Source organism: Camellia sinensis, chromosome 2, assembly GCF_055761805.1.
Source record: "Camellia sinensis isolate YWXY chromosome 2, ASM5576180v1, whole genome shotgun sequence".
Classification (NCBI taxonomy): domain Eukaryota; kingdom Viridiplantae; phylum Streptophyta; class Magnoliopsida; order Ericales; family Theaceae; genus Camellia; species Camellia sinensis.
In genome coordinates this window covers 111966600-111986469 of record NC_138962.1, presented here as the reverse complement: position 1 = coordinate 111986469, position 19870 = coordinate 111966600, and the positions used below count along the sequence as shown (strand labels likewise).

Here is a 19870-nt window from a genome sequence, read left to right as displayed (position 1 = left end):
TTTATCAATAAAATTTTCTTTTGCTAAAAAAATAAAATAAAATAAAATTAAAAAACATTTGTGGCATCAGTTAAATTGAAATGGCTAAGTGGGGTGGTTCGGACCGGAACTAAGTTCGGTTTTCGGTTCAACCAGCCAGTCTGATTTTCAAAACCTCTCAAACTATTTTTTTTTTCAAATTTATTTTTCCTTTTCAAATTTTATCCAAATAAAATATAAAAATGAGTTATGTTATTGATTGTTACACTTGCCTCTTGTATAAAGGGATGTCTGAATTAAAGAATTAGTTTTCTGCTAAGTCCATTGACCGCCACACCAAGTTTGAAGTTGTAATTTGTAAATTAGTACTTGATTAGAACCCACTAAAAAGCACTATACATAAAACAAAAAGAAAATGGTGATATAATCCCCGTATTTATTATTCAAAGTCTATGTAACAAACAATTCTCTCACCCTCTCCCTACACCTGCGATTTCTTATTATTCATACAAAATTACAAACTGATTTTTTTAAAAATTAATTTTTACAGACAAATTTGACAGAAAAATGAAAGTATAACAATGATATAATATTACAGAGTATAATGAAATCCCACGTGGAGTGAGAGGAGTGGTGAACTAAAAGCCAATGATCTACTTCCACATAACCATCGCGATGGACATGAGAGAGATAGCTATCCAATGGAATGTTCCTGGCAGAAATGAGGAACCTACGCCCACAACAAAATAAAGGATTATGAGAGACAATCACAATTAATTAATAGATCAATCCATGAATATTCATATATGGATGATGAGAGACAAACAAAAGTAATAGATCGATGGATGAATATTCAAACATGGATGATACAAAATACAGGTAACAGATCGATGGATGAATGATTAAACATGCTCCCTTATTTGATTATCAAACACGCCCTTAAAGATTTAAAGTAGTGTGTTGAAATGAGATTCAAAAATTAAAAAATAAACAAAAGTCTTGACATGCAATAATTAGTCCATGTAAAATATCATCTTCTATATGAAAGTAGACATTTTAATTCCCATATAATAAAAGGGTAATGCTATTTAAACCTAGAATAACTTCTCAAATTTATTGATGTGACAATCTATTAAAATATCTAAAATAACTCTCTCTCTCATATCTCCTGTAATTATCAATTAATTATCTTACTTACACATTATTAAGTTTAGAAAGTAAGTTTAAAAAATGAATTTACGTATTATTTTTCATAATTAAAATGTGAGTTTTGTGAATTTCATCAACTATAAAGAGACACCTAACGGCTTACGAAAATATGTTTTACGAAAATATGTTTTAATATTAAATATATTAATGACTTTCTTAGTCCAGCCTAAGGATTCAAAAACCTGGTGCTATCAAGTATACCATAAACGCCTTTCATAGATGCAATCGATTTCTTTATTTTATAATTAACAATTTGTGAAAAATTCACATTGATAAATTCATATTAAAAAGAAAAAAATTATGATAATGTTCACTTATAGATAGTTGATTTTAAATTGATGATGTATTGGGTAACCTCATCAAATAAAATGAAAAATTTTATTTCATCTATGAAATAGAATGGATATTAAACTATTTACTTTATTGAATCCCTAACTTTTTTTAGACTAAGGCCTCGTTTGGAAAGCGACCGGTTTAGCTAAAAAATCAAAAATTTATTAAAAAATCCAAAAAGCCAACAATCTATATTAAAAAGTCAAAAAAAATTTTTTTCTTTACTTTTTACACATCTTTTCGTGAAAAGTCAAAAAGTCATCCCAAACATACTAATTTTTTTTAGCTCATATTTTAGCCAAATAGCCAAAAAGTTACTAAATTAGCCTGTTTCCAAATGAGGCCTAAGTCCTTAATGTTATATTTGGTTGGGAGATTTGAGAAGAGATTTGAAAAGAAAAAGAAAAAAGATGTGTGAAATTAAGTGAAATATAAGTATATTTTATTCATATTTCACATGCATTTTATTTTTTTCTTTCTAAATTTCTTTTTAAATTTCTCAACCAATAGAAAATCATATAGCCAATGAGGCTAGCCTAATTGGTTGCAGACCAACAAGAAAAAAAAAGCACAAAACAAAACAAAACTGGAAAGAAGGGCTTAGAAGTTAGGAGTGATTTGAATGGTCATCTCACCTTGATTGCTATTGCTTGAAGACGTTGAGTTTGAAACCTTAATTCCAAGCTTTTCACAGTCAGAACCAAGGGCACCTAAATAAAAACCGAGATACAAAAACAAATATTAGGAGCCACAAAATCATTGGTTAAAGTTCACTTTCACCATAAAAAAGAACAAAAGGTCGGTGGTGGGTAGTTAAATTTTGCATATGTAGAAATATTATCCAGTTATTTTATTTGAGCAAAAATCAATCACCGAATCAGACACAATCCTTTCTCATTAATCGACTTTTGTGTTCATAGACATTTTCAATAATATCGACATATACATGTACATGTACATGTAGAATCAAAATAGAAGAGAGTTTTGAGGGCATAGATTAATTCTTACAGTCACTGTAGCAGGGAAAGGCAGTGATGTTGAGAAGATTAGAGTAACCAGGGTTGCATTGGCAAGTATGTGTCATTGTTTTGTTCTTCGTGCATGTTCCTTCTCCACAATAGACAAAATAACAAGCTACAAAACCCATAATCATATTATTAATATTAATTAAGGTAACCAGATTATATCCAGAAATAAAAGAAAAATTAAATGATATTGACGGTAAGGGTAGAGAGGGTATATTGTGAGTAAGGATGATTACGATCAAATACAGATGAATTTAATGGAACGGATGGAGATGGAGGAGCCGCTGGCATGCACGAGTAGTCAAGAGTACCTGCAACCACCAACCAAAATCAAACCATTATTAATTCCATCACTAAACTGCGCCTATAATATTTGTATGTATATGAACACACCAACTACTGTTTCATTAAAATTAATTTATAAGATGAATTTATTGTATATTTTGGGAGATTGCTGAAAAGTTGTGTTGTTGTGACTGTTATGCATTTTCTACTATTTTTATATTTTGTTTAAGATAAGTCAATAGTAATATTATATTTGAGTTTTGATTTTGTAAAAGATTTACAGAGACAAAAAAGAAAATAGAAATTGAAAAAAAATTCAATTTCTGCTTAATTTTTTTTTTTCCTTCATGCACTATTTTTATTTTTATTTTTTTGTCAAAATTCAAATACAACCTAAAGTAACTTGATAGTTGAAAGTTTGAAAACTTTTTAGATAGATACTGTATTTGTTTATAAGAGAATTATAAGAGATAAGTAGAAAAATGAAGAAAGAGAAGAGAAGAGAGGGTAAATTACAATTAGGAATAACGCAGGGAAGAAACTGAAGATCCTGTTCACTGTCAAAACGGGTACGCTTCCAACCATTTTCACATTCGCATTTGAAGTTGAATGTGCTGTTAAGTGCTACAGTGCAATTTCCTTTTCCACATTCCACGTCATTGCATATATTGTCTGTGTATACACATGCATTCACATTCGTGAGAGAGAGAGATTATTATTATTTTGAAAAATGTTAGGGAGTTAAATATTTTATCAAATGTTTTATCAAATATTTCACATAGATGTGAGACTTATATTGTCTGGACTTATGCGAGAAATTTAGTAAAATATTTAATAAAAGATTTGATATGAATCACACACCTGTGAAATATTTGATAAAAGATTTGATAAAATATTTAGAATTGTTAGCATTACTTTATTATTTTTTTATCTGCAAAAGGCAATTATTAATCATTAGATTAGCACGTAAAGAGAGACTACTTACCAACGTAAGGAGCGAGAGCAGGTGCGATGCCATCAGATGCTCTAGCACTCATAGGAAGCACAACAGCAGCAAGGATAAAAGCTACAAAAGCCATGAAACTGTGGGAAGCCGCCATCTGTTTCAACTTTCAGAGAGAGAAACAAAGAAAGAAAGAGTGAAACTGGGATATGGCGGTGTTGTATTCTGTGGGGGATTGTTAATTTATATATGGGTTTGTGCATTGAAATTTTCTTAATAGAAGCTTCCACTTATATATATATATATATATATATAACCTTGTGAAGAGGGTGGCTTGGGATGAAAAATCAGTATAATAATGTTGTCTCAATGAATGAAATGTATGGTTTGAAATTGAAGCTTTCAATTCCCTGTATTGGTAGGTTAGTTTGAAAATGTCAAATGAGATAGAGATTTTCATATGCAGTTTAATTTTGACAATAACAACCAACTTAACCTCCCCGAGTTCTCGTAATGAATTCTTGGATATTAAATGAAATTGCATAAAACTAAAAGTCGACAGCACGGTCCTTGAGTCGTCGAAGCTTCCTCGCGTGAAATGTCAGAGCGATTTATGAAGGAGCAGTAGTCGAAGCTTCTATTATTTTGTTTTATCACCTTTAATTATATTTTCAATAAATAAGGTAACAAGCAATTTTAAAATGAGAGCCAAGAGTTTGAAGAATGTTAATTGATTGATATTGTTTGACATTTCACTTAAGATGTAATTGGAAGTGATAGAATGAGAGATGGGGCATTTCTCTTTTATTTTATTTTAGAAGTATTAAAAATTGTTAAATAAAAAAGTGTAAATTATAACTTCTCTTCAAGTTTGATGAAAATACAACCAATTCTACAATTTTGATATAATTACAGTAAGTTCCCTTATGATTTTAATTTATATAACACTTAGGCTCTTTTTATTAATAATTTGTTATTTATATGGATGAAAATACTATGGTACACACTATAATGGTGTGTATCATATGCATTTGTTTCGTATTTTTGTGATAAATATTACATATTTTGTAGTAGGAATTATGACAATTTATAATTCAGAAATAAAGTTACGCATTTGGTGATGGTGTTATATATTTTTGTGGTAATATTACACATTATTTTATTTAAACTTTTTCTAACCACAAAATATGTAGCACTATCACAAAATGCGCAATATTATCACAAAAAAGTAACTTCATTTTTCAACTACAAATTATCATAACTTCTATCAAAAAAATATGTAATATTACTAAAAAAATACATAACACATACTACAAAAACACGTAACAATGTACATATGGCATACACCCATAGGATTTCCTCACTCAATTATAACATTTGTGATATTTCATTATGATTTATTGTAATATTAGTCATGACTTGATTATGATTTAGTTACACATATTATGATATCAATTATGACTCATTGTGATGTTAGTTATGAGATTATTTTAGTTATAATTCAAAAAGGTCTTTGGTTATATCCCATGTTAATGACCTTTTTTTTTTTTTATATTTTAATTACGACCTTAAAATGATTCAGTTATGATATTTGTTATAATCAACTTCACAAATATTATTACTTGTATTAAATACAAGCCAGTTACAAAATGTGAATGACAAAGATAGTTACAAATTCGTTCTTTTTGCACACCAGTAATCTTCTCTTCGTTGTCGAAATGACTCATCATGTTTATTTTTGAGTTCCTGTAAGCCTACTATTTCAGAAAAAAGAAAAGAAAAAAAGAAAGCATTATTTAGGTTTATCTCCGAAGTCCACGGTACTGTTGAGCCTTACAGACCACCAAGGAGCCCATCAAATGGTTTGTTTCGATTTGAATTGTATATTTTGTTAGATTTTATGTGTAAATTATTTTTTCAAAAAAATTAATCTGATAATCCTATCTTATAATTTTATTACATTGTATTTCAAAATGAATAATTTATTTTCAAAATTTTAGTTATGTCATCATGCTTTTTAATTTTTTAAATAAATAAATAAATAAAATAAAATTATATAGTTATGATTGTCAAATTAATTTGATTTTTTTTATGGACTATCTCCACATAAAACAAGATAAAATGAGTGTTTCATATTATCAAAATGAAACTTATATGGTAAGTCAAGATGTTGCCATGGTTATTCATTTGAATTTATTAGTGTTCTTGGGGAAGGTTTTTTCATAACCCCTCTACTTTTTTTTTTTTTTGATCAGCAAAATAATAGCTTTATTGATGAGAAAAAGCATAGAACATGCAAAAACATCAACAAGGCAGGGCAATGCAAGGGCATTGGTGAGAGACCAATCCAGAGCAAAGAACCCACAGAACAAGACAAAGCAGAGAGCTTCGAATTGATCAACAAAGAAAAAAGCAACTCAAGAGCAAACAGTAGCAGCAGATGCATATCTCAGATGCATTACAGCATTGAACATTGAAGAAAAATGCAACATCTGAGATGCATATCTCAGGTGCATAACAGCAACCATTAGAACATTGAACCTCAAGAGCAAACAGTAGCAGCAGATGCATATCTCAGATGCATAACAGCACCTGACTCAGGTTCTCCACTATGTGATGCACTGAGTAATGGACAGAAGGCAATGAAGCTCGAACCCACAACCCCACCCTCACTTTTACTAACTCACCCAGCTCCAACATATCTGGTATATGACCCTTGAACACAATCTCATTCCTAAGCCGCCATGTTGACCACAGCATTGCCACTGGAACCATCACCCAGATTTTTTTAACTAGTTTCCTATGCTTAGTTCCCAACCACCAAGAAAGAACTCCATCCACTGTAGCAGGAGAGACCCAGTATAAATTCCACCACTGCAGCAACCTTCCCCAAACCTTCCATATTTCAGGACACTGCACAAACAGATGATCTACTGACTCTTCTGCTGCATGACAGAAAGGGCAGGCAACATTTGCATTGCCCCCTAACACCCCTAATCTTTTCAGAACAACTGCAGACTTTACCCTTCCTCTCCAAGCCAGCCAACACAAGAATTGGGCTTTAGGTTGTGCCAGATTATTCCAAAGCATCTTAGGAACCTGTAAGCTAGTTCCAGATTTTTTCTGCAGCCAAGATCTCACAGATGCCACTGTGAACACACCAGACGAGGATGCTGTCCACTTTACACCATCACACAGATTGTCATTCAACCTGGGGATATCCTTAGTTAACTGTTGCAGCTTTCCTACCTCCTCTACTTCCCAAGAAAACAGAGGTCTTCTGAACTGTAGACTCCAAGAACCATGACTATCCCTCCTCTGCATAAAGTAACTGAGCTTTTCTTCTTTCTCCATAGAAAGCCTAAATAACCTGGGAAATTCCTCTTTCAACTTCAAATTCATGCACCACCTATCATGCCAAAACAGAATCCTACTCCCATTCCCTACCACAATCTGTAAATTTGAAACAAAAAATTGGTACAACTCAGGATTTAATGCAGCCACACTCAGGATATCACTCCACACAATAGATTCCTTACCTTCTCCATTCTGTAATGGGAGCCACCTGCCTCCATCAGCCCCATACTTGCTGACAATAACCTTCTTCCACAGTGACTCATCCTCCACCCCATACCTCCACCACCACTTTATTAACAAACAGTCATTTGATTCCTTAGCCTTCCTTATACCCAGCCCTCCCTGATCTTTGCTAAGTGTGACATCCTTTCACTTTACCATATGAATCTTCCTCCGTAACTCAGAACTGCCCCATAAAAAAGCAGCCTTCAACTTATCAATTTCCTTTGCTATTCCTTTGGGCAACTTGAAGATGGAGATATAGTACCCCGGTAAATTATCCATAACTGATTTGACCAATGTGAGCCTACCAGCAAAAGACAGGAGCTTCCTTTTCCAAAGAGCTAATCTTGACTTAACCTTGTCCACCACATGTTGCCACGTTTTTGTTCTTCTAGGGTTTGCACCAAGAGGTAAACCTAGGTACTTGATCGGTAACTTCTGAGTTACACAATGCATAGACGAAGCAAAAACCTGAACCTGATCATCACTTATGCCTACACCACACACCACACTTTTATGAAAATTAATTGTCAGCCCTGACATCACCTCAAAGCATCTAATTTGTAGGGGATGAAAGCCCTGTCTAATTTGTTTCTGATTGAAGGATTGAATAAGGCAAGAAGGATGGATATGAGAAGAAGATTTTAAAATATACATTATACTAAAATAGTGGCACGAAGCTGTTAGGTGAAGAGAATATGGATTCCAACACTGCTGGAAAACAGACTTTTAGTGGCGTTTAAAAAACGCCGTTATAAGTGTCAAAAACGCCGCCAATTCCTTTTGCGACGCTTAGTACCAAACGCCGAGGACGCGGCCGTCGCTATAGCTTTGTGGCGTTTTAAAAATGTCGTGATATTAGTATAGGCGGCGTTTTTAAAAACGCCGCCAAATGTCCTACTAAACACACGCTAACGTCACTGATGATATTTAGCGACGTTTTTTAAAAACGCCTTGATATCCTTTTTTAAATATGACCATTAATAAGTAGGGTTTAAGAGGCATTTGTAGAAACGCCGTTATATCTCTTTTTTTTTTTTTAATAAAAAAAATTGTACTAATTTTATTTGATTGAACTAAAAAAACACCTTAATAGCACTAATATAAAATAACAACTCCCATTCGAATAGCTATAATGAAGCACTAATTCACTTTCTCATTCAATTAATATCCAATCACTATTACCTACAAAATTAATATATTCAAAATCCAAAAATCATGTTTTAACATTAAACCATAAACTAACATATATCCAAAAATTATGTCTTAACATTAACCACAAACCAACATATATTCAAAAATCATGTCTTAGCATTAAAGTTGTAGTCTTCACTGGTCTACATGCCTGCATCAGAACATAAACTGCAATCAGATTCACTAAAATAAACACAAATTGAAGAATTTGTACCCAATACTTATAAAGAGTACTTAAACCTTGAAGAAGCACTAACAAGAAGATTTTATCACATACCAAGAAGCACTAAATACATATAAAGAAAAGGGCATACCTAAAGACAATACAGACACATATTTCTTTGTTGGTGTTACTACCATAGCTGAGCTGAAAAATCAGCACAAGCATAACTCAAACTTCGCCTTGGGAATGACATACATCCTTAAAAACTAGCCACTTAACTGACCTTGGAATTATGTCTGGTTTCTGAATGTCGAAGCAATTAATTAAATTGAAGCTAATTTATGCATTAAAGTACACCTCTAAAAACCCTCCATCAAGAGGCCCCACATTATTTGCGTCTCGTGACATTGAAGTTGACTTAATCACCACAATTAATTTAAACTTAATTTAATAATGTCATCCATTGACATGGTAGCATGCAACCATGGAGAACCACTCATACAACCTTATCATGATTTTGAGCATGGAACAAATATCATCAATCAAGTCAACTAAACTGAACCCAACAAGGCAGCTGAGAATCACAAACTTACCCAGTATCAATATGCAACAACTTCCGCCGGACTATTCTCAGGAGGACATGATCCCAAATTGTATTTGTTATTCCTCTATATCCGGATTATCCTTCGGGTTGTTAGAACCTGAATCACACCTTGCAGCTTCCAAAACAGCATCCAATCCACCACTACTAACTGAATCAAGGGTTTCCATTCTCTTCCCTCTCATCGCATTCGAAGATGATGGGGGACTAGTGCTAGGACTAGGATTAGGATTGTTTCTATTTGTAACTGAATTCAACCATCTTGAAAGAGAAAAGGGTTTATGCTCAGAATTATGATGGGAACGAGACTGTGAAAACCTCTCAGGGTCAGGGGTTTTTAACCCATCATTCAATTTATTGCCCTTGGATGAAGTGGACCCTTGAGAATCTTTAAATTGGTTAGACATGATATGAAGTTTCTTTAAAAGGTTCTTCATACTATTTTCAATAACCTAAAGTATTCAATGCTAAAGGAGAAAAAAAACTAGCCATAAACCTCGCCATTGCTTGAAATTGAAATCTCAATCACAGCAACAGAAAGTGCAAAGTTCAAGCAACCAAACACGACACATCAAAATCCAAGAACCACCACAACCATTTCAAAGCAATACCAGTAAAGATTGTTTATATATAACTGTTAATAATTTGCTTCAGGACTGCTACGTTGAATTTTTCTTTGATTAGTTTCAGTCAATAACTAGAATTTGTTTTTTTTCCAGTCAATAAGTCCTATTCTTTAGGATATTGTTAGTGTTATCAGAAATCTTGGTTTGTTACCATAATTTTTGGGATTCATTATCTTTTCAGTTCAGATATTCTTACTATAAATGTAATGCACCAGTATGAATGAAGATTATCACTCTTTGCTGCATCATATCAGCTTTTATCATTTCCTGTTTTTTATTCTTTCATTTCATTCAATTTCTATTCTTCATTTTTTCTGTTTTTCTTCTCCTCTCAAAAACTAACAATAACAATACCCATATGCCCAACTTAAAAGAAGAAGAAGAAAATACTCAGACCCAATCTTGAAGATGAACATAATAAAGAAAAATTCAAAAGAGAGAACACAAGAATATACTATTAGATTAAGCAAATTGAGAACAATGAATCAATACACGAGTAAAAAGAAATGATAAAGTATGGGATGGCGTGAAGAGAGAGAGAGAGAGAGAGAGAGAGAGAGAGAGAGAGAGAGAGAGAGAGAGAGAGATGGATCTTTGTAAGGAGGCAGGAAAGAATAGAAAGCAACATGTGATGAACCTCTCATGGGTCTTAAATTAATAACACAATAACTTATTCAAAATTTTACTGGGATCAAACCCAACACATGATGGCCAATCATACTTACTAAAATATTAAAGTTCCCTGTTGCATAGTACATACCTACACCAAAATCCCAGTTGTCTGCCTCCCCTTCCACATTCAGGCCTCCTATAATTAAAAATTACAAGCAAGAGATAGTCAGCACTGCAACTTCTAGAACCACAGCCACCACAGTAAAGCAATTTAAAAAGGAAAATTATATCTATATAATGACATCCAAGACAATACGAAGCAGCAAAAGTCAATGTCGATGCGAGGAGAAATGAGAGATTGGTTACCAATTGAACAAAATATGCTTCCATGCCTATTGACTGTCGTACATTTGTCCATCCAAATTTCATAGCAAGTTTCTAAATGATTTGCCCCAAAATCACCATCTTATTCCTTTGATTTACTTTTCCAAAATAACAAGAGACTAAAAACTCCATATAGTGGTTTTGCTCTATTGATCAAATGACTGACCGCAAAAATTGAGAGCAAACATTAACTTAAAATTTTCGAACAAGGGACCAAGTGGTCCTACAATATTCTATCCTTACCTTGAGAGCTAATACTAAATGCTTGCTGTTGACATTCCCAACCTCCATTTCCAGAGGATTTTTATCCATGGATTATGAGCTTCTTGTTCTGAGCAGCTTCTGAAGAATGGAGGCTCGTAATCCACAGGCTGCAAGATCAATGTGTGAGTGACTATATTTTTCTGTGGTCAAATAATACAGAGAGAGGAGAAGGATTTTTAGATGCATTATTGGGATAATGACAAGCCAAAACACCCAACATCCGTAAGATTCAAATGTCCCTATCTTTACCAGAATTTCTCATGCCAACAAAACTGTAGTTTAAAAAGAACACAATTCTAATAGCATAGAGATAATTTATAATTAGCTAATATCATTGGACAACTAATAGAACAAACCACAAAAGATGCTAATTTGTGGAAATCATATGCAGATACTAGTGCTTATGAGTTGCATTAATTATTTCCTCAGCCTTTTCATGGGAACAGTATCAAATTTTGGATTTTCTATACCTTTAATCAAGGATATCCAATGATCTGAAAGATGAAGTACACAAAAATCTAATTAACTGAAACGCATACCATGACATCATCATAGTAGAGGAGTTTCATCACTATAGTGCGCTGATACAGAAATCAAATAAAAATCTGGCAGTCAAAAGCAAAGCTTTTAAATTGTATCAAAATTCAAACTGTTGAGTACCATCCACTAATAAAACTTGAGCGCTTTAACGGTATAGAAAATCCAAAATTTGATGATGTCATGGAAAACCAGTACGATATTCTAAATTTACATAAATAATAAATTCATCTTTTGGTCATTTAAACTTCACTAATCTAATTTCATTTGATAGAGAACATGAGAAAGAAAAAAATAAGTTTTCCCTTACCCGCACCCCACCCAGTCTTGATGCCAATGGTTTCTTGATAATTCCCGATGAACTGCAAGAAATGCACTTAAGTGAGCAAAATACCATATACAACTCAATATCATTACAACTATGTTGTTGAGAAATTAAACCATATATTGCTTATAATGTAGGACTTTGGCAAGCTAAGAGACCAAGACACATAAGCAGCTGATAATTTATAGATCTCATTGGAAACAAAATGAAAAAGGCATTAGTACGTCATTTAAATTCATTTGTGTATTGTTACGTGTAATGAGTGCAAAGGGTATACATCTCCTATATAGTCATGATTTCTTGTACTTTATGTTCCTTCCGTCCAAATTGTTTGTCTATTTCACTATTCCAGACATCCCAAAAACTCATCTATATTTTTAAATTTATTCTCTTCTCAACAATTTTGAAGACTTTACCTACAAGAACTAATTGAGATATTTAATTTGTGGGAGAAAAAATTTAATTTTCACTAAATTTTCTCCTTCCCCATCTATATTGTTTCCTGAATATACTTTCTTGTAAAAGAAGAGAATAGGTTTCAGGGAACACCTGTAATCCTGCACGCCAGAGTAACCCAATTGCTTCTTTCAGTCTTCCTGACAAACAAAGACCTCTTAATGTCCTGTCCAAATGGGTGGAGTTCTTGAGGACCTTGGCCTGAAAACTGGAAGATCTCACCAGTAATAATTTCATTCCATTAATGGAACAGAAACACTAGGGACATTTACCGCATTCAAAAAAGCAAAGCGTCGCCCATCCTTGGCTTGACAGAAAGGCCTTTTTTACCGCATTCAGACAACTCATTCCACCACGGCACAACACTAAAATTTCCCTTAGCTATAGGAAAGATAGTCTCACCCCCTTCTTCTACATTTGACCTACATCAATAGCAAAAGAAAATGAAGTCACAAGGGAAAAAAAAAATTCTATATAAGATGCATTTTAGTGCAAAGCTTCAACATTGTACAGAGTGAACAAAAAAGAATGAAGTGGAGGTACAACTCTTACAAATACATGAGTAGTGTCGCTATCCGTTGGTGTAAACTGAAAAAACACAGAATATGCAGCGGAATAAAATCATCAGATCATACCTTTTGATGATAGAACCTCGTGGATAAATCACGTGCTTCCAGAATCAGATCAATCAATCCCAGCAGTGGGGTGATATTACAATGGTGAATATCACCCACACAAACCACAGTGCAACTGACTTGATCGTTGTTTCTTGGGAGAGAGTCAGAATATGGGTTGAAACAGACTCAACGTTATTTCTCTTGGATTACCCATGACCATATAACAAATATTTAATATATTATAATATCTATCCATATCAGTTAAGATACAGATAATATCTAATATATATTATATCTATCTATATCAGTTCAAACTGATAACGTCTGTTTCAAGAGTGGTTATCCTAAATAGGTTTGATTTCAAAATCAAAACCTATTTGGATAAGGATTCAAAATCAAATTTAATGGTCATGCCACATGGGCGCCCATTACTAACATCTCCCACTCGCACATGAGTTGGCATGACACTGCCACATCTCTATCTCAATCTCCCCAAAAACGAACAATCTCATACTAGCCACTGCACCGTGCGACTGCTGAGAACACCTGCATGTGGGAGCTCTATACTAGAAACTCAAAATGAGCCAGCATAGAGACATCAACCCAAAAAGAAAAGAAATAGTGTCTCATATACCCCAGACCCATCTAATTACACCGGTCCAAAAAACATCTCTAATCCCTCAAAAAGAGCATGTTTGACCCTCTCAATTCTTGCAATATATTCACACTCAATTCGCCTCTCATACAGAGCGATGTGAGTTGCCGGCAGTGAATATACAACAGTGGTGTAATACTAGATGATCTTCCCTTTGCACTCATGCCATTTAGTTTAGGATTGACCGCTTTCCCAGTGATGTCCCTTAAGGCCGAATCATGCATGACCGCAGGCAACATACCAAAGTAGCAGAACATCAACCCCTTACCTTATGACATAGTCAAAAGTCACAAAAGGGTACATAAATGAAAGTCATATCAATAATGACACGTAAGACTCACATGGTGAGGAAGCAGGGATCCATTCTCTCACCTCATTACTCGGTCGCCAAGCACATATAGTATGAATACATGCTACGGTGGAGTAACTCTTCCATAAAGAGTGACGTCATACTCGATACACCGTACAGATATTAGTCTAGTCGCTTTCTAGTGCTTAACCCGAATTCTCTATTTGCTCGCCTTCTAGGCGCCAAATGAGATCTCGCATCTGGCTAATCATAACAGGCACAACATGGAAAGTGGGTACTAACATCCATGTTTGGTCCTTAACACGAACTCATCTTGGTTATAACCAAGGCGACATACATAGTGGATGATTTAAGCCTCTCTTGGCTCGGAATAAAAATAAACCACCAGTCTCATCCTTGCTCGCTCCCAAGCGTCAAGGGCGATTGCTCGTGTGAGTGAGCCAATCTTGCCTGCTGACATCATCATTTGCTAATCATTATGACACAAACCGTAATAGTGTCAACATCCCATCATCTCAAAATAAGTGATCGATTTTAAAAAAAAATTGACCACAGCTTGCGCAATTATAGATTCCAAACATAAGCCTTATCAGCACCTCTTGCGATAAGTATATACAACGGAATCCACCATGTGCGCCTCACATGAAATGATTTAAGATCACTACCTCTTGCGCAATAACCTCTCTAAAGATATTTTTGGTGACCAATTTGCGTTCATTCTTAATGCGCCCAACTAGCGCAGATGCGCCCAACTAGCGCATTGAATTTTACAAGGAGCAAATTAATATGCTTCTAATAAAGCATTTTATCCACAGTCTAATGAGCAAGGTCAATGTCTGAACAACTCAGTTAACCATTTATCAAAGATAACACTTATCATGCCGAATACGCCTACATAGCGTACTTTAGGCTCCCACAACAAAGAAAAGATCAAGGAATATAGGTCCTCCCAAAAGACAATCCGAGGATTCACTCAATAGCTAAGGCTCTGGCTTTTACCGATAGGTAAGTCAATGGATTTGCAATTTTGCATCTAGAATCATTCTAGGATATTCTCTATGTAAGTCATCGAAGACAAACCGAGAATTTTCCTAAAACAATCCCTAAGGATCGTACATCCGAGCATATAAATTATATCACCCATGTCCATCATATCTAAAATAGAGGACTGCCCACCCTAGATGGCGACTACCTTATAAATTCCTGGCTCATAATGACTAAGTAAGGAAAAACTTCTTTTGGACCATTGATCATGCCTCAGTGGTCTTCATCGATCATCGTTGCCCTATCATGGCTTGACGAAATCTAAGAACCACTGTTTGGATAACTGCTTTAGGCTGTAAAAGATTTATTGGAACTAGCAACCTTTTTGCGCTCCTAACTTTTCACCATAAAAGCAGAAGGTAAATCCCTACGGATCTACTTATCCAATTCTCTAATGAGAAATCGGGTCACAATGTCCACAAATCAATGTTCCGAACTTATGTCAATTATAGCCTAAGTCAAAATAACCTCACTCCTCAGGAGGAAGTCTTCTCATGGTCTACACTTTCCTCAATGGTGCGACTTTTCGGTATCTAGCGAGCCTTATGCCTCAACAATGACTATCCAAATTACGCATAACTTTATAACAGTTTTGCGTCATAATGGAAAGTCAACCAAATTATAAAAATGGTTAATCCTCAAAGACTTTGTCTTAAACTGCGCAACATTGATCCACTTTCTAAAAACAGGGGACTAGAGCCTTTGGCATTATCCTAGGCTCTTTATCATCTTGCGGAGCAATCATGAATGTTTCCCTCTCAATCACCCAGTGATGACGTGGAAAATTTTCACATTTGCTACCACGCAACTAAGAATGTAGAGTATTCTGCTCTAATGGAGTAATCCATTAGTAGGCACATCGCTCCCACTGTCCCTAGGATATTAGAAATTTCTTTGCATTCTCAACTAGGCTACATAGAGCGCTATGCTTGGAATTCTCCATCTTATAGAGTTCCAAAAACTCTATTCACATCACCTTTACTAATAAAACTTTATGTGACTTAGTTACACTACCACAAAGCTGCTTACCCATATGCACATGACCCGGAGGGTTTGCATGACCGCATACAATAATGCGCCATATGACCCTTTGTCTTAACTTCACAATCTTATGAGAAGTAACATAAAGATAAGCTGCTTAACGGTTACAGATCGCCCATAGATGGCTCTCCACTAACCAATTACTCAAAATTGGAGTGTAAAAACTGATATGGAGGGCTCTTAGTTAGGGATATAGGCAACAAACTAGTGCAATTCCCAATTGGGAAACATTTTGCGCCATTATCCACCTAACATTAACAATATTTAATTCCTTATCTCTACTACACAATTGTGTTGTTGAGTACTAGGAATAATCAATTTTCTAAGCATTCATCTCTCTTCACAGAGTTTTCTAAAAAAAACTCAAATAGATACTCGCCACCTTGGTCAAAACTAAAAGCATGAAAGCTGTTGTCTAATTGATCTCAACCTCATATGTGCAATGTCAAAAAATCATCTCAAAACTTTTGACTTATGGGAGATCAAATAGTCTTGACTCAGATGCGTATCGTAATCTATAAATGTGTCGAGTTGAGGCTTAGCTATCATACCCTCACACATATCTAGTCACAAATATCATAGTGGACTAAATGCGCCAATACAAATGACCTTCTACGGCTTTCCTACTTACTTGTGCGCATCCATTGCGAACAAAGTTACACATTCACACGAGAGCAGGATGTCATAAGCGAGTGGGCCCGATAAGGCCTACTCAAACCATCATGTCATTAGCTCATTAATGTGATTAAGTATAATAAGCCACTGGTTCATGACCAATGTCATAAACTAATTCCAATCATCTTAATGTGTGAGTTCTCGAAGATAAGTTTAAAAGGTTTAGGGCCAACTAGGTAATGACTCAGGACTAATTCATTTTCACTAGATCATAAAAGGCTACAATGGAGATATCAAGTGCGCCTAAGTCGCAAATTTAACTAGTAAGTGCTAATCCCCTGCACCTTCAAGTCAATTTTATTCTCCATACACTTTAATGCATCTAGTTAAAAGATGACGATACTCCTCTTGCCATATCTATTTCTCGCTTCATAGTTACTTGTAATTAATTCTACTATCCACAAGAAGGAGAGAATAAGCTATCAACTATGACAGCTCCTGAAGTAACTTAAGGGCAAATTAGGCCAAAGAGTCTAATTCAACACAATGCTCTTACAAGCGATGCGTCGAATTCTTAGAGTCATAACAACCTTCTCAACCTTGATCTTTTCATTACTATGCTGCAACGTTTGCGCTTAGTGGTAAATGTTATTCAAAACGTTAGCCTAGTAAAGGAATCACACAAAGAAGCACCTCATCCATGTCTCACACTTGAATGTGGAAACAAAGTGTCCAGACTTAGACAAGTTAGCAATGCTAATAGATTTTGCAGCCACTTGGCGCTAATCTTTTCACTTAGTGTTAATAGATTTTGCTGCTACTAAGCGCTAATCTTTTAATCTTCAAGTGATACTTCAACGCACACTATTATAGTGCATGAAATTTCGCTCAATCCACTCCCAATAATTGGGTAAAGAGCAAAACACTGCTCAAATTGGCTACTCGTCTTACACTTAATGACTAATTTATTTAAGCTCGCATTTCTTGGATGACGTGACTCTTGAATGTTACTTCATCCAATGATGTAACATTATTTACAAGTCAAATTACAAAGTCAATCCGCGCAGCTCATTAGTCAAGATCATATACAGATCTATTGAGGGCTTACTAATTTCATAACTCCAAAACTCGCCAACCAAAACTATGTAGCGTGCCGCTAACTATAGCGCACACATTAGTTTTTATTGTGCCAAACAAGGCAACAAAACCACGGCCACTTTGAGTCATGTTTCCTCACTTTGGCTCAATTAAGGTTTGACCTAAAGTCTCCAAGACTTTTGCTCATCTAAAGAATGGGATTAGTTTGTTCACATTTGAACATCTCTACTAAGTCTAGGTCAATCAAATTAACTTCCATAAGTTAAATCCATTTAGAGAGAAATTCGCATTGGGATTAATTTGATTAGCATAATATAATTTTGCCGCAAAAATCTAAATTAAATAGTGACAATATTACACAAGTCGCAAGATCGAAAATCCGCTATGCTCGTAATCATCTCTTGCGCCACAGGTGACAATTATCCCAAATTTAATTTAATTTATGCGCAAAATATTGGTTTTCGGGAGTTAATCTACAAAGATTTCTCTCAACCGAATAACCTCCCACTGACTATGGCATATACAAAGCATGATAAATTCCATACAATAGCATCTTAATGTAAATTTACAAATAACTCATGCTATATTTATTTAATAATGGAATTCTAATAAATAAATAAATAATCATGCTCTTCTAATTACAACATATTATAAATCCAAAAAAAATATGCTGTATTAAATATTTAAATTATGCCATAACAGAAAGTACATCATTTTTGAAATTTTCTGGAATTTTCTGAAATTTTCTGGAATTTTAAATAACTAATTAAACACACATAAAATTAGAAATAAAAAATCCAGAAACTAGTAAACAGAAACAATATTCAGATTATGCCATAATTAAAATGTACATTGTTCTGAAATATTCTGAAATTTTTCTGAAATATTCTGCAATTTTAAATGACTAATAAATACACATAAAATTAGAAATAAAAAATCCAGAAACTGATAAAATGAGACAATATTACCAGTAAATAATAAAACCTTTCAGAAGTCTACAATAAATATTTCAGCCCCAGAAAATTATTTATGCAATACCAGAATCATTTTAAAGCATAAAAAATGAATTATTAACACAGGAAAAATAATTTATATTTTCTGAAAATTTTCAAAATTTTACAGAATGTAGAAAAATTAATTCTGAGTCTAACAGTATAAGCCACGCATAAAACAAATATGTAATGAATTAATTATGATCATTTAACGCAGTTCAGAATTAAAAACAAAACAAACAGTGCCTAATCGCCAGCAGCCAAGCTAGCCGAGGAAAACGGCGCGGCTCAGCACGCGGCTCGGCTCGAGGCTCGGCTCACGGCTCGGCTCGCGGCTCAGCGCGCGGCTCGGCTCGGCTCGCGGCTCGGCTCGCGGCTCAGCGCGCGGCTCGGCTCGCGGCTGAGCGCACGGCGCGCGTGCGTGGCGCGGAGGGCGCGCGCGTGACTGCGCCGCTGACGCGCGCGTGAGAGCGCGTGCAAGCGCGTCTGGTGAGCAGCTGGCGCGTGGAGGCGCGTGGCTGTGCGTGGAGGCGCGTGGAAACGGCCCACGGCGTCAGGTTGCGCGTGCAGGCCACGCGCCGCCTTCCAGGGTGTTTTCTGGTCCGATTTTTGTACTGCCGGACTCCTTTTTTCAAAATAAAACTATTTATGATATGAAAAAGACATTAATGAACATAAAAAAAATATTTTTATGCTCCTAATCTGAAAAAAAAATTTTCTACAAATATTCATGTGTATAATATATACATATACATATAAAAGTATACACATGAGGAAAACACGAAAATATCCATTAACCTGGCTCTGATACCAATGTAAACTGAAAAAACACAGAATATGCAGCGGAATAAAATCATCAGATCATACCTTTTGATGATAGAACCTCGTGGATAAATCACGTGCTTCCAGAATCAGATCAATCAATCCCAGCAGTGGGGTGATATTACAATGGTGAATATCACCCACACAAACCACAGTGCAAC

At 34.8% G+C, this 19870-nt stretch overlaps 2 protein-coding genes across 10 annotated transcripts; both read right to left on the bottom strand.

The window, feature by feature from the left end:
* Positions 1-398: 398 nt before the first annotated feature.
* On the bottom strand, positions 399-4149 carry LOC114300324 (uncharacterized). The gene is made up of 6 exons (XM_082915438.1): positions 3817-4149; positions 3348-3503; positions 2783-2857; positions 2530-2655; positions 2157-2231; positions 399-709 (listed from the first exon to the last, which is right to left on the bottom strand). Exons 1-6 carry the CDS (start codon positions 3929-3931, stop codon positions 633-635), a joined length of 624 nt encoding a protein of 207 aa, XP_082771564.1. The 5' UTR covers positions 3932-4149; the 3' UTR covers positions 399-632.
* Positions 4150-8500: 4351 nt separating this feature from the next.
* On the bottom strand, positions 8501-13073 carry LOC114291674 (pentatricopeptide repeat-containing protein At4g16470-like). Of its 9 annotated transcripts, none has more exons than XR_014361539.1 (6): positions 12609-13072; positions 12045-12096; positions 11177-11304; positions 10916-10987; positions 10698-10745; positions 8501-8698 (listed from the first exon to the last, which is right to left on the bottom strand). XR_014361539.1 is itself a non-coding variant. In XM_082915435.1 (5 exons), the coding sequence occupies exons 3-5, from the start codon at positions 11243-11245 to the stop codon at positions 8683-8685; spliced, it is 375 nt and encodes a 124-aa protein (XP_082771561.1). In that variant the 5' UTR covers positions 11246-11304; positions 12045-12096; positions 12609-13073; the 3' UTR covers positions 8501-8682. The 9 variants fall into 9 exon arrangements, 2 of the variants coding, with proteins under 2 accessions (XP_082771561.1, XP_082771562.1); XR_014361538.1 differs by having other exon boundaries at positions 8504-8698; positions 9304-10745; positions 12609-13071; XM_082915435.1 differs by having other exon boundaries at positions 10698-10987; positions 12609-13073.
* Positions 13074-19870: the final 6797 nt, after the last annotated feature.

Coding starts and splice junctions, on each gene's coding strand:
- LOC114300324 (XM_082915438.1), bottom strand. CDS start 3,931: ATGGCGGCTTCCCACAGTTTCATGGCTTTTGTAGCTTTTATCCTTGCT. Junction 3,504..3,816: donor TGCTCTCGCTCCTTACGTTG/GTAAGTAGTCTC, acceptor GTGTATACACAG/ACAATATATGCAATGACGTG. Junction 2,656..2,782: donor AAATTCATCTGTATTTGATC/GTAATCATCCTT, acceptor TGGGTTTTGTAG/CTTGTTATTTTGTCTATTGT.
- LOC114291674 (XM_082915435.1), bottom strand. CDS start 11,245: ATGGATAAAAATCCTCTGGAAATGGAGGTTGGGAATGTCAACAGCAAG. Junction 10,988..11,176: donor ATTTAGTATTAGCTCTCAAG/GTAAGGATAGAA, acceptor CAAATCATTTAG/AAACTTGCTATGAAATTTGG.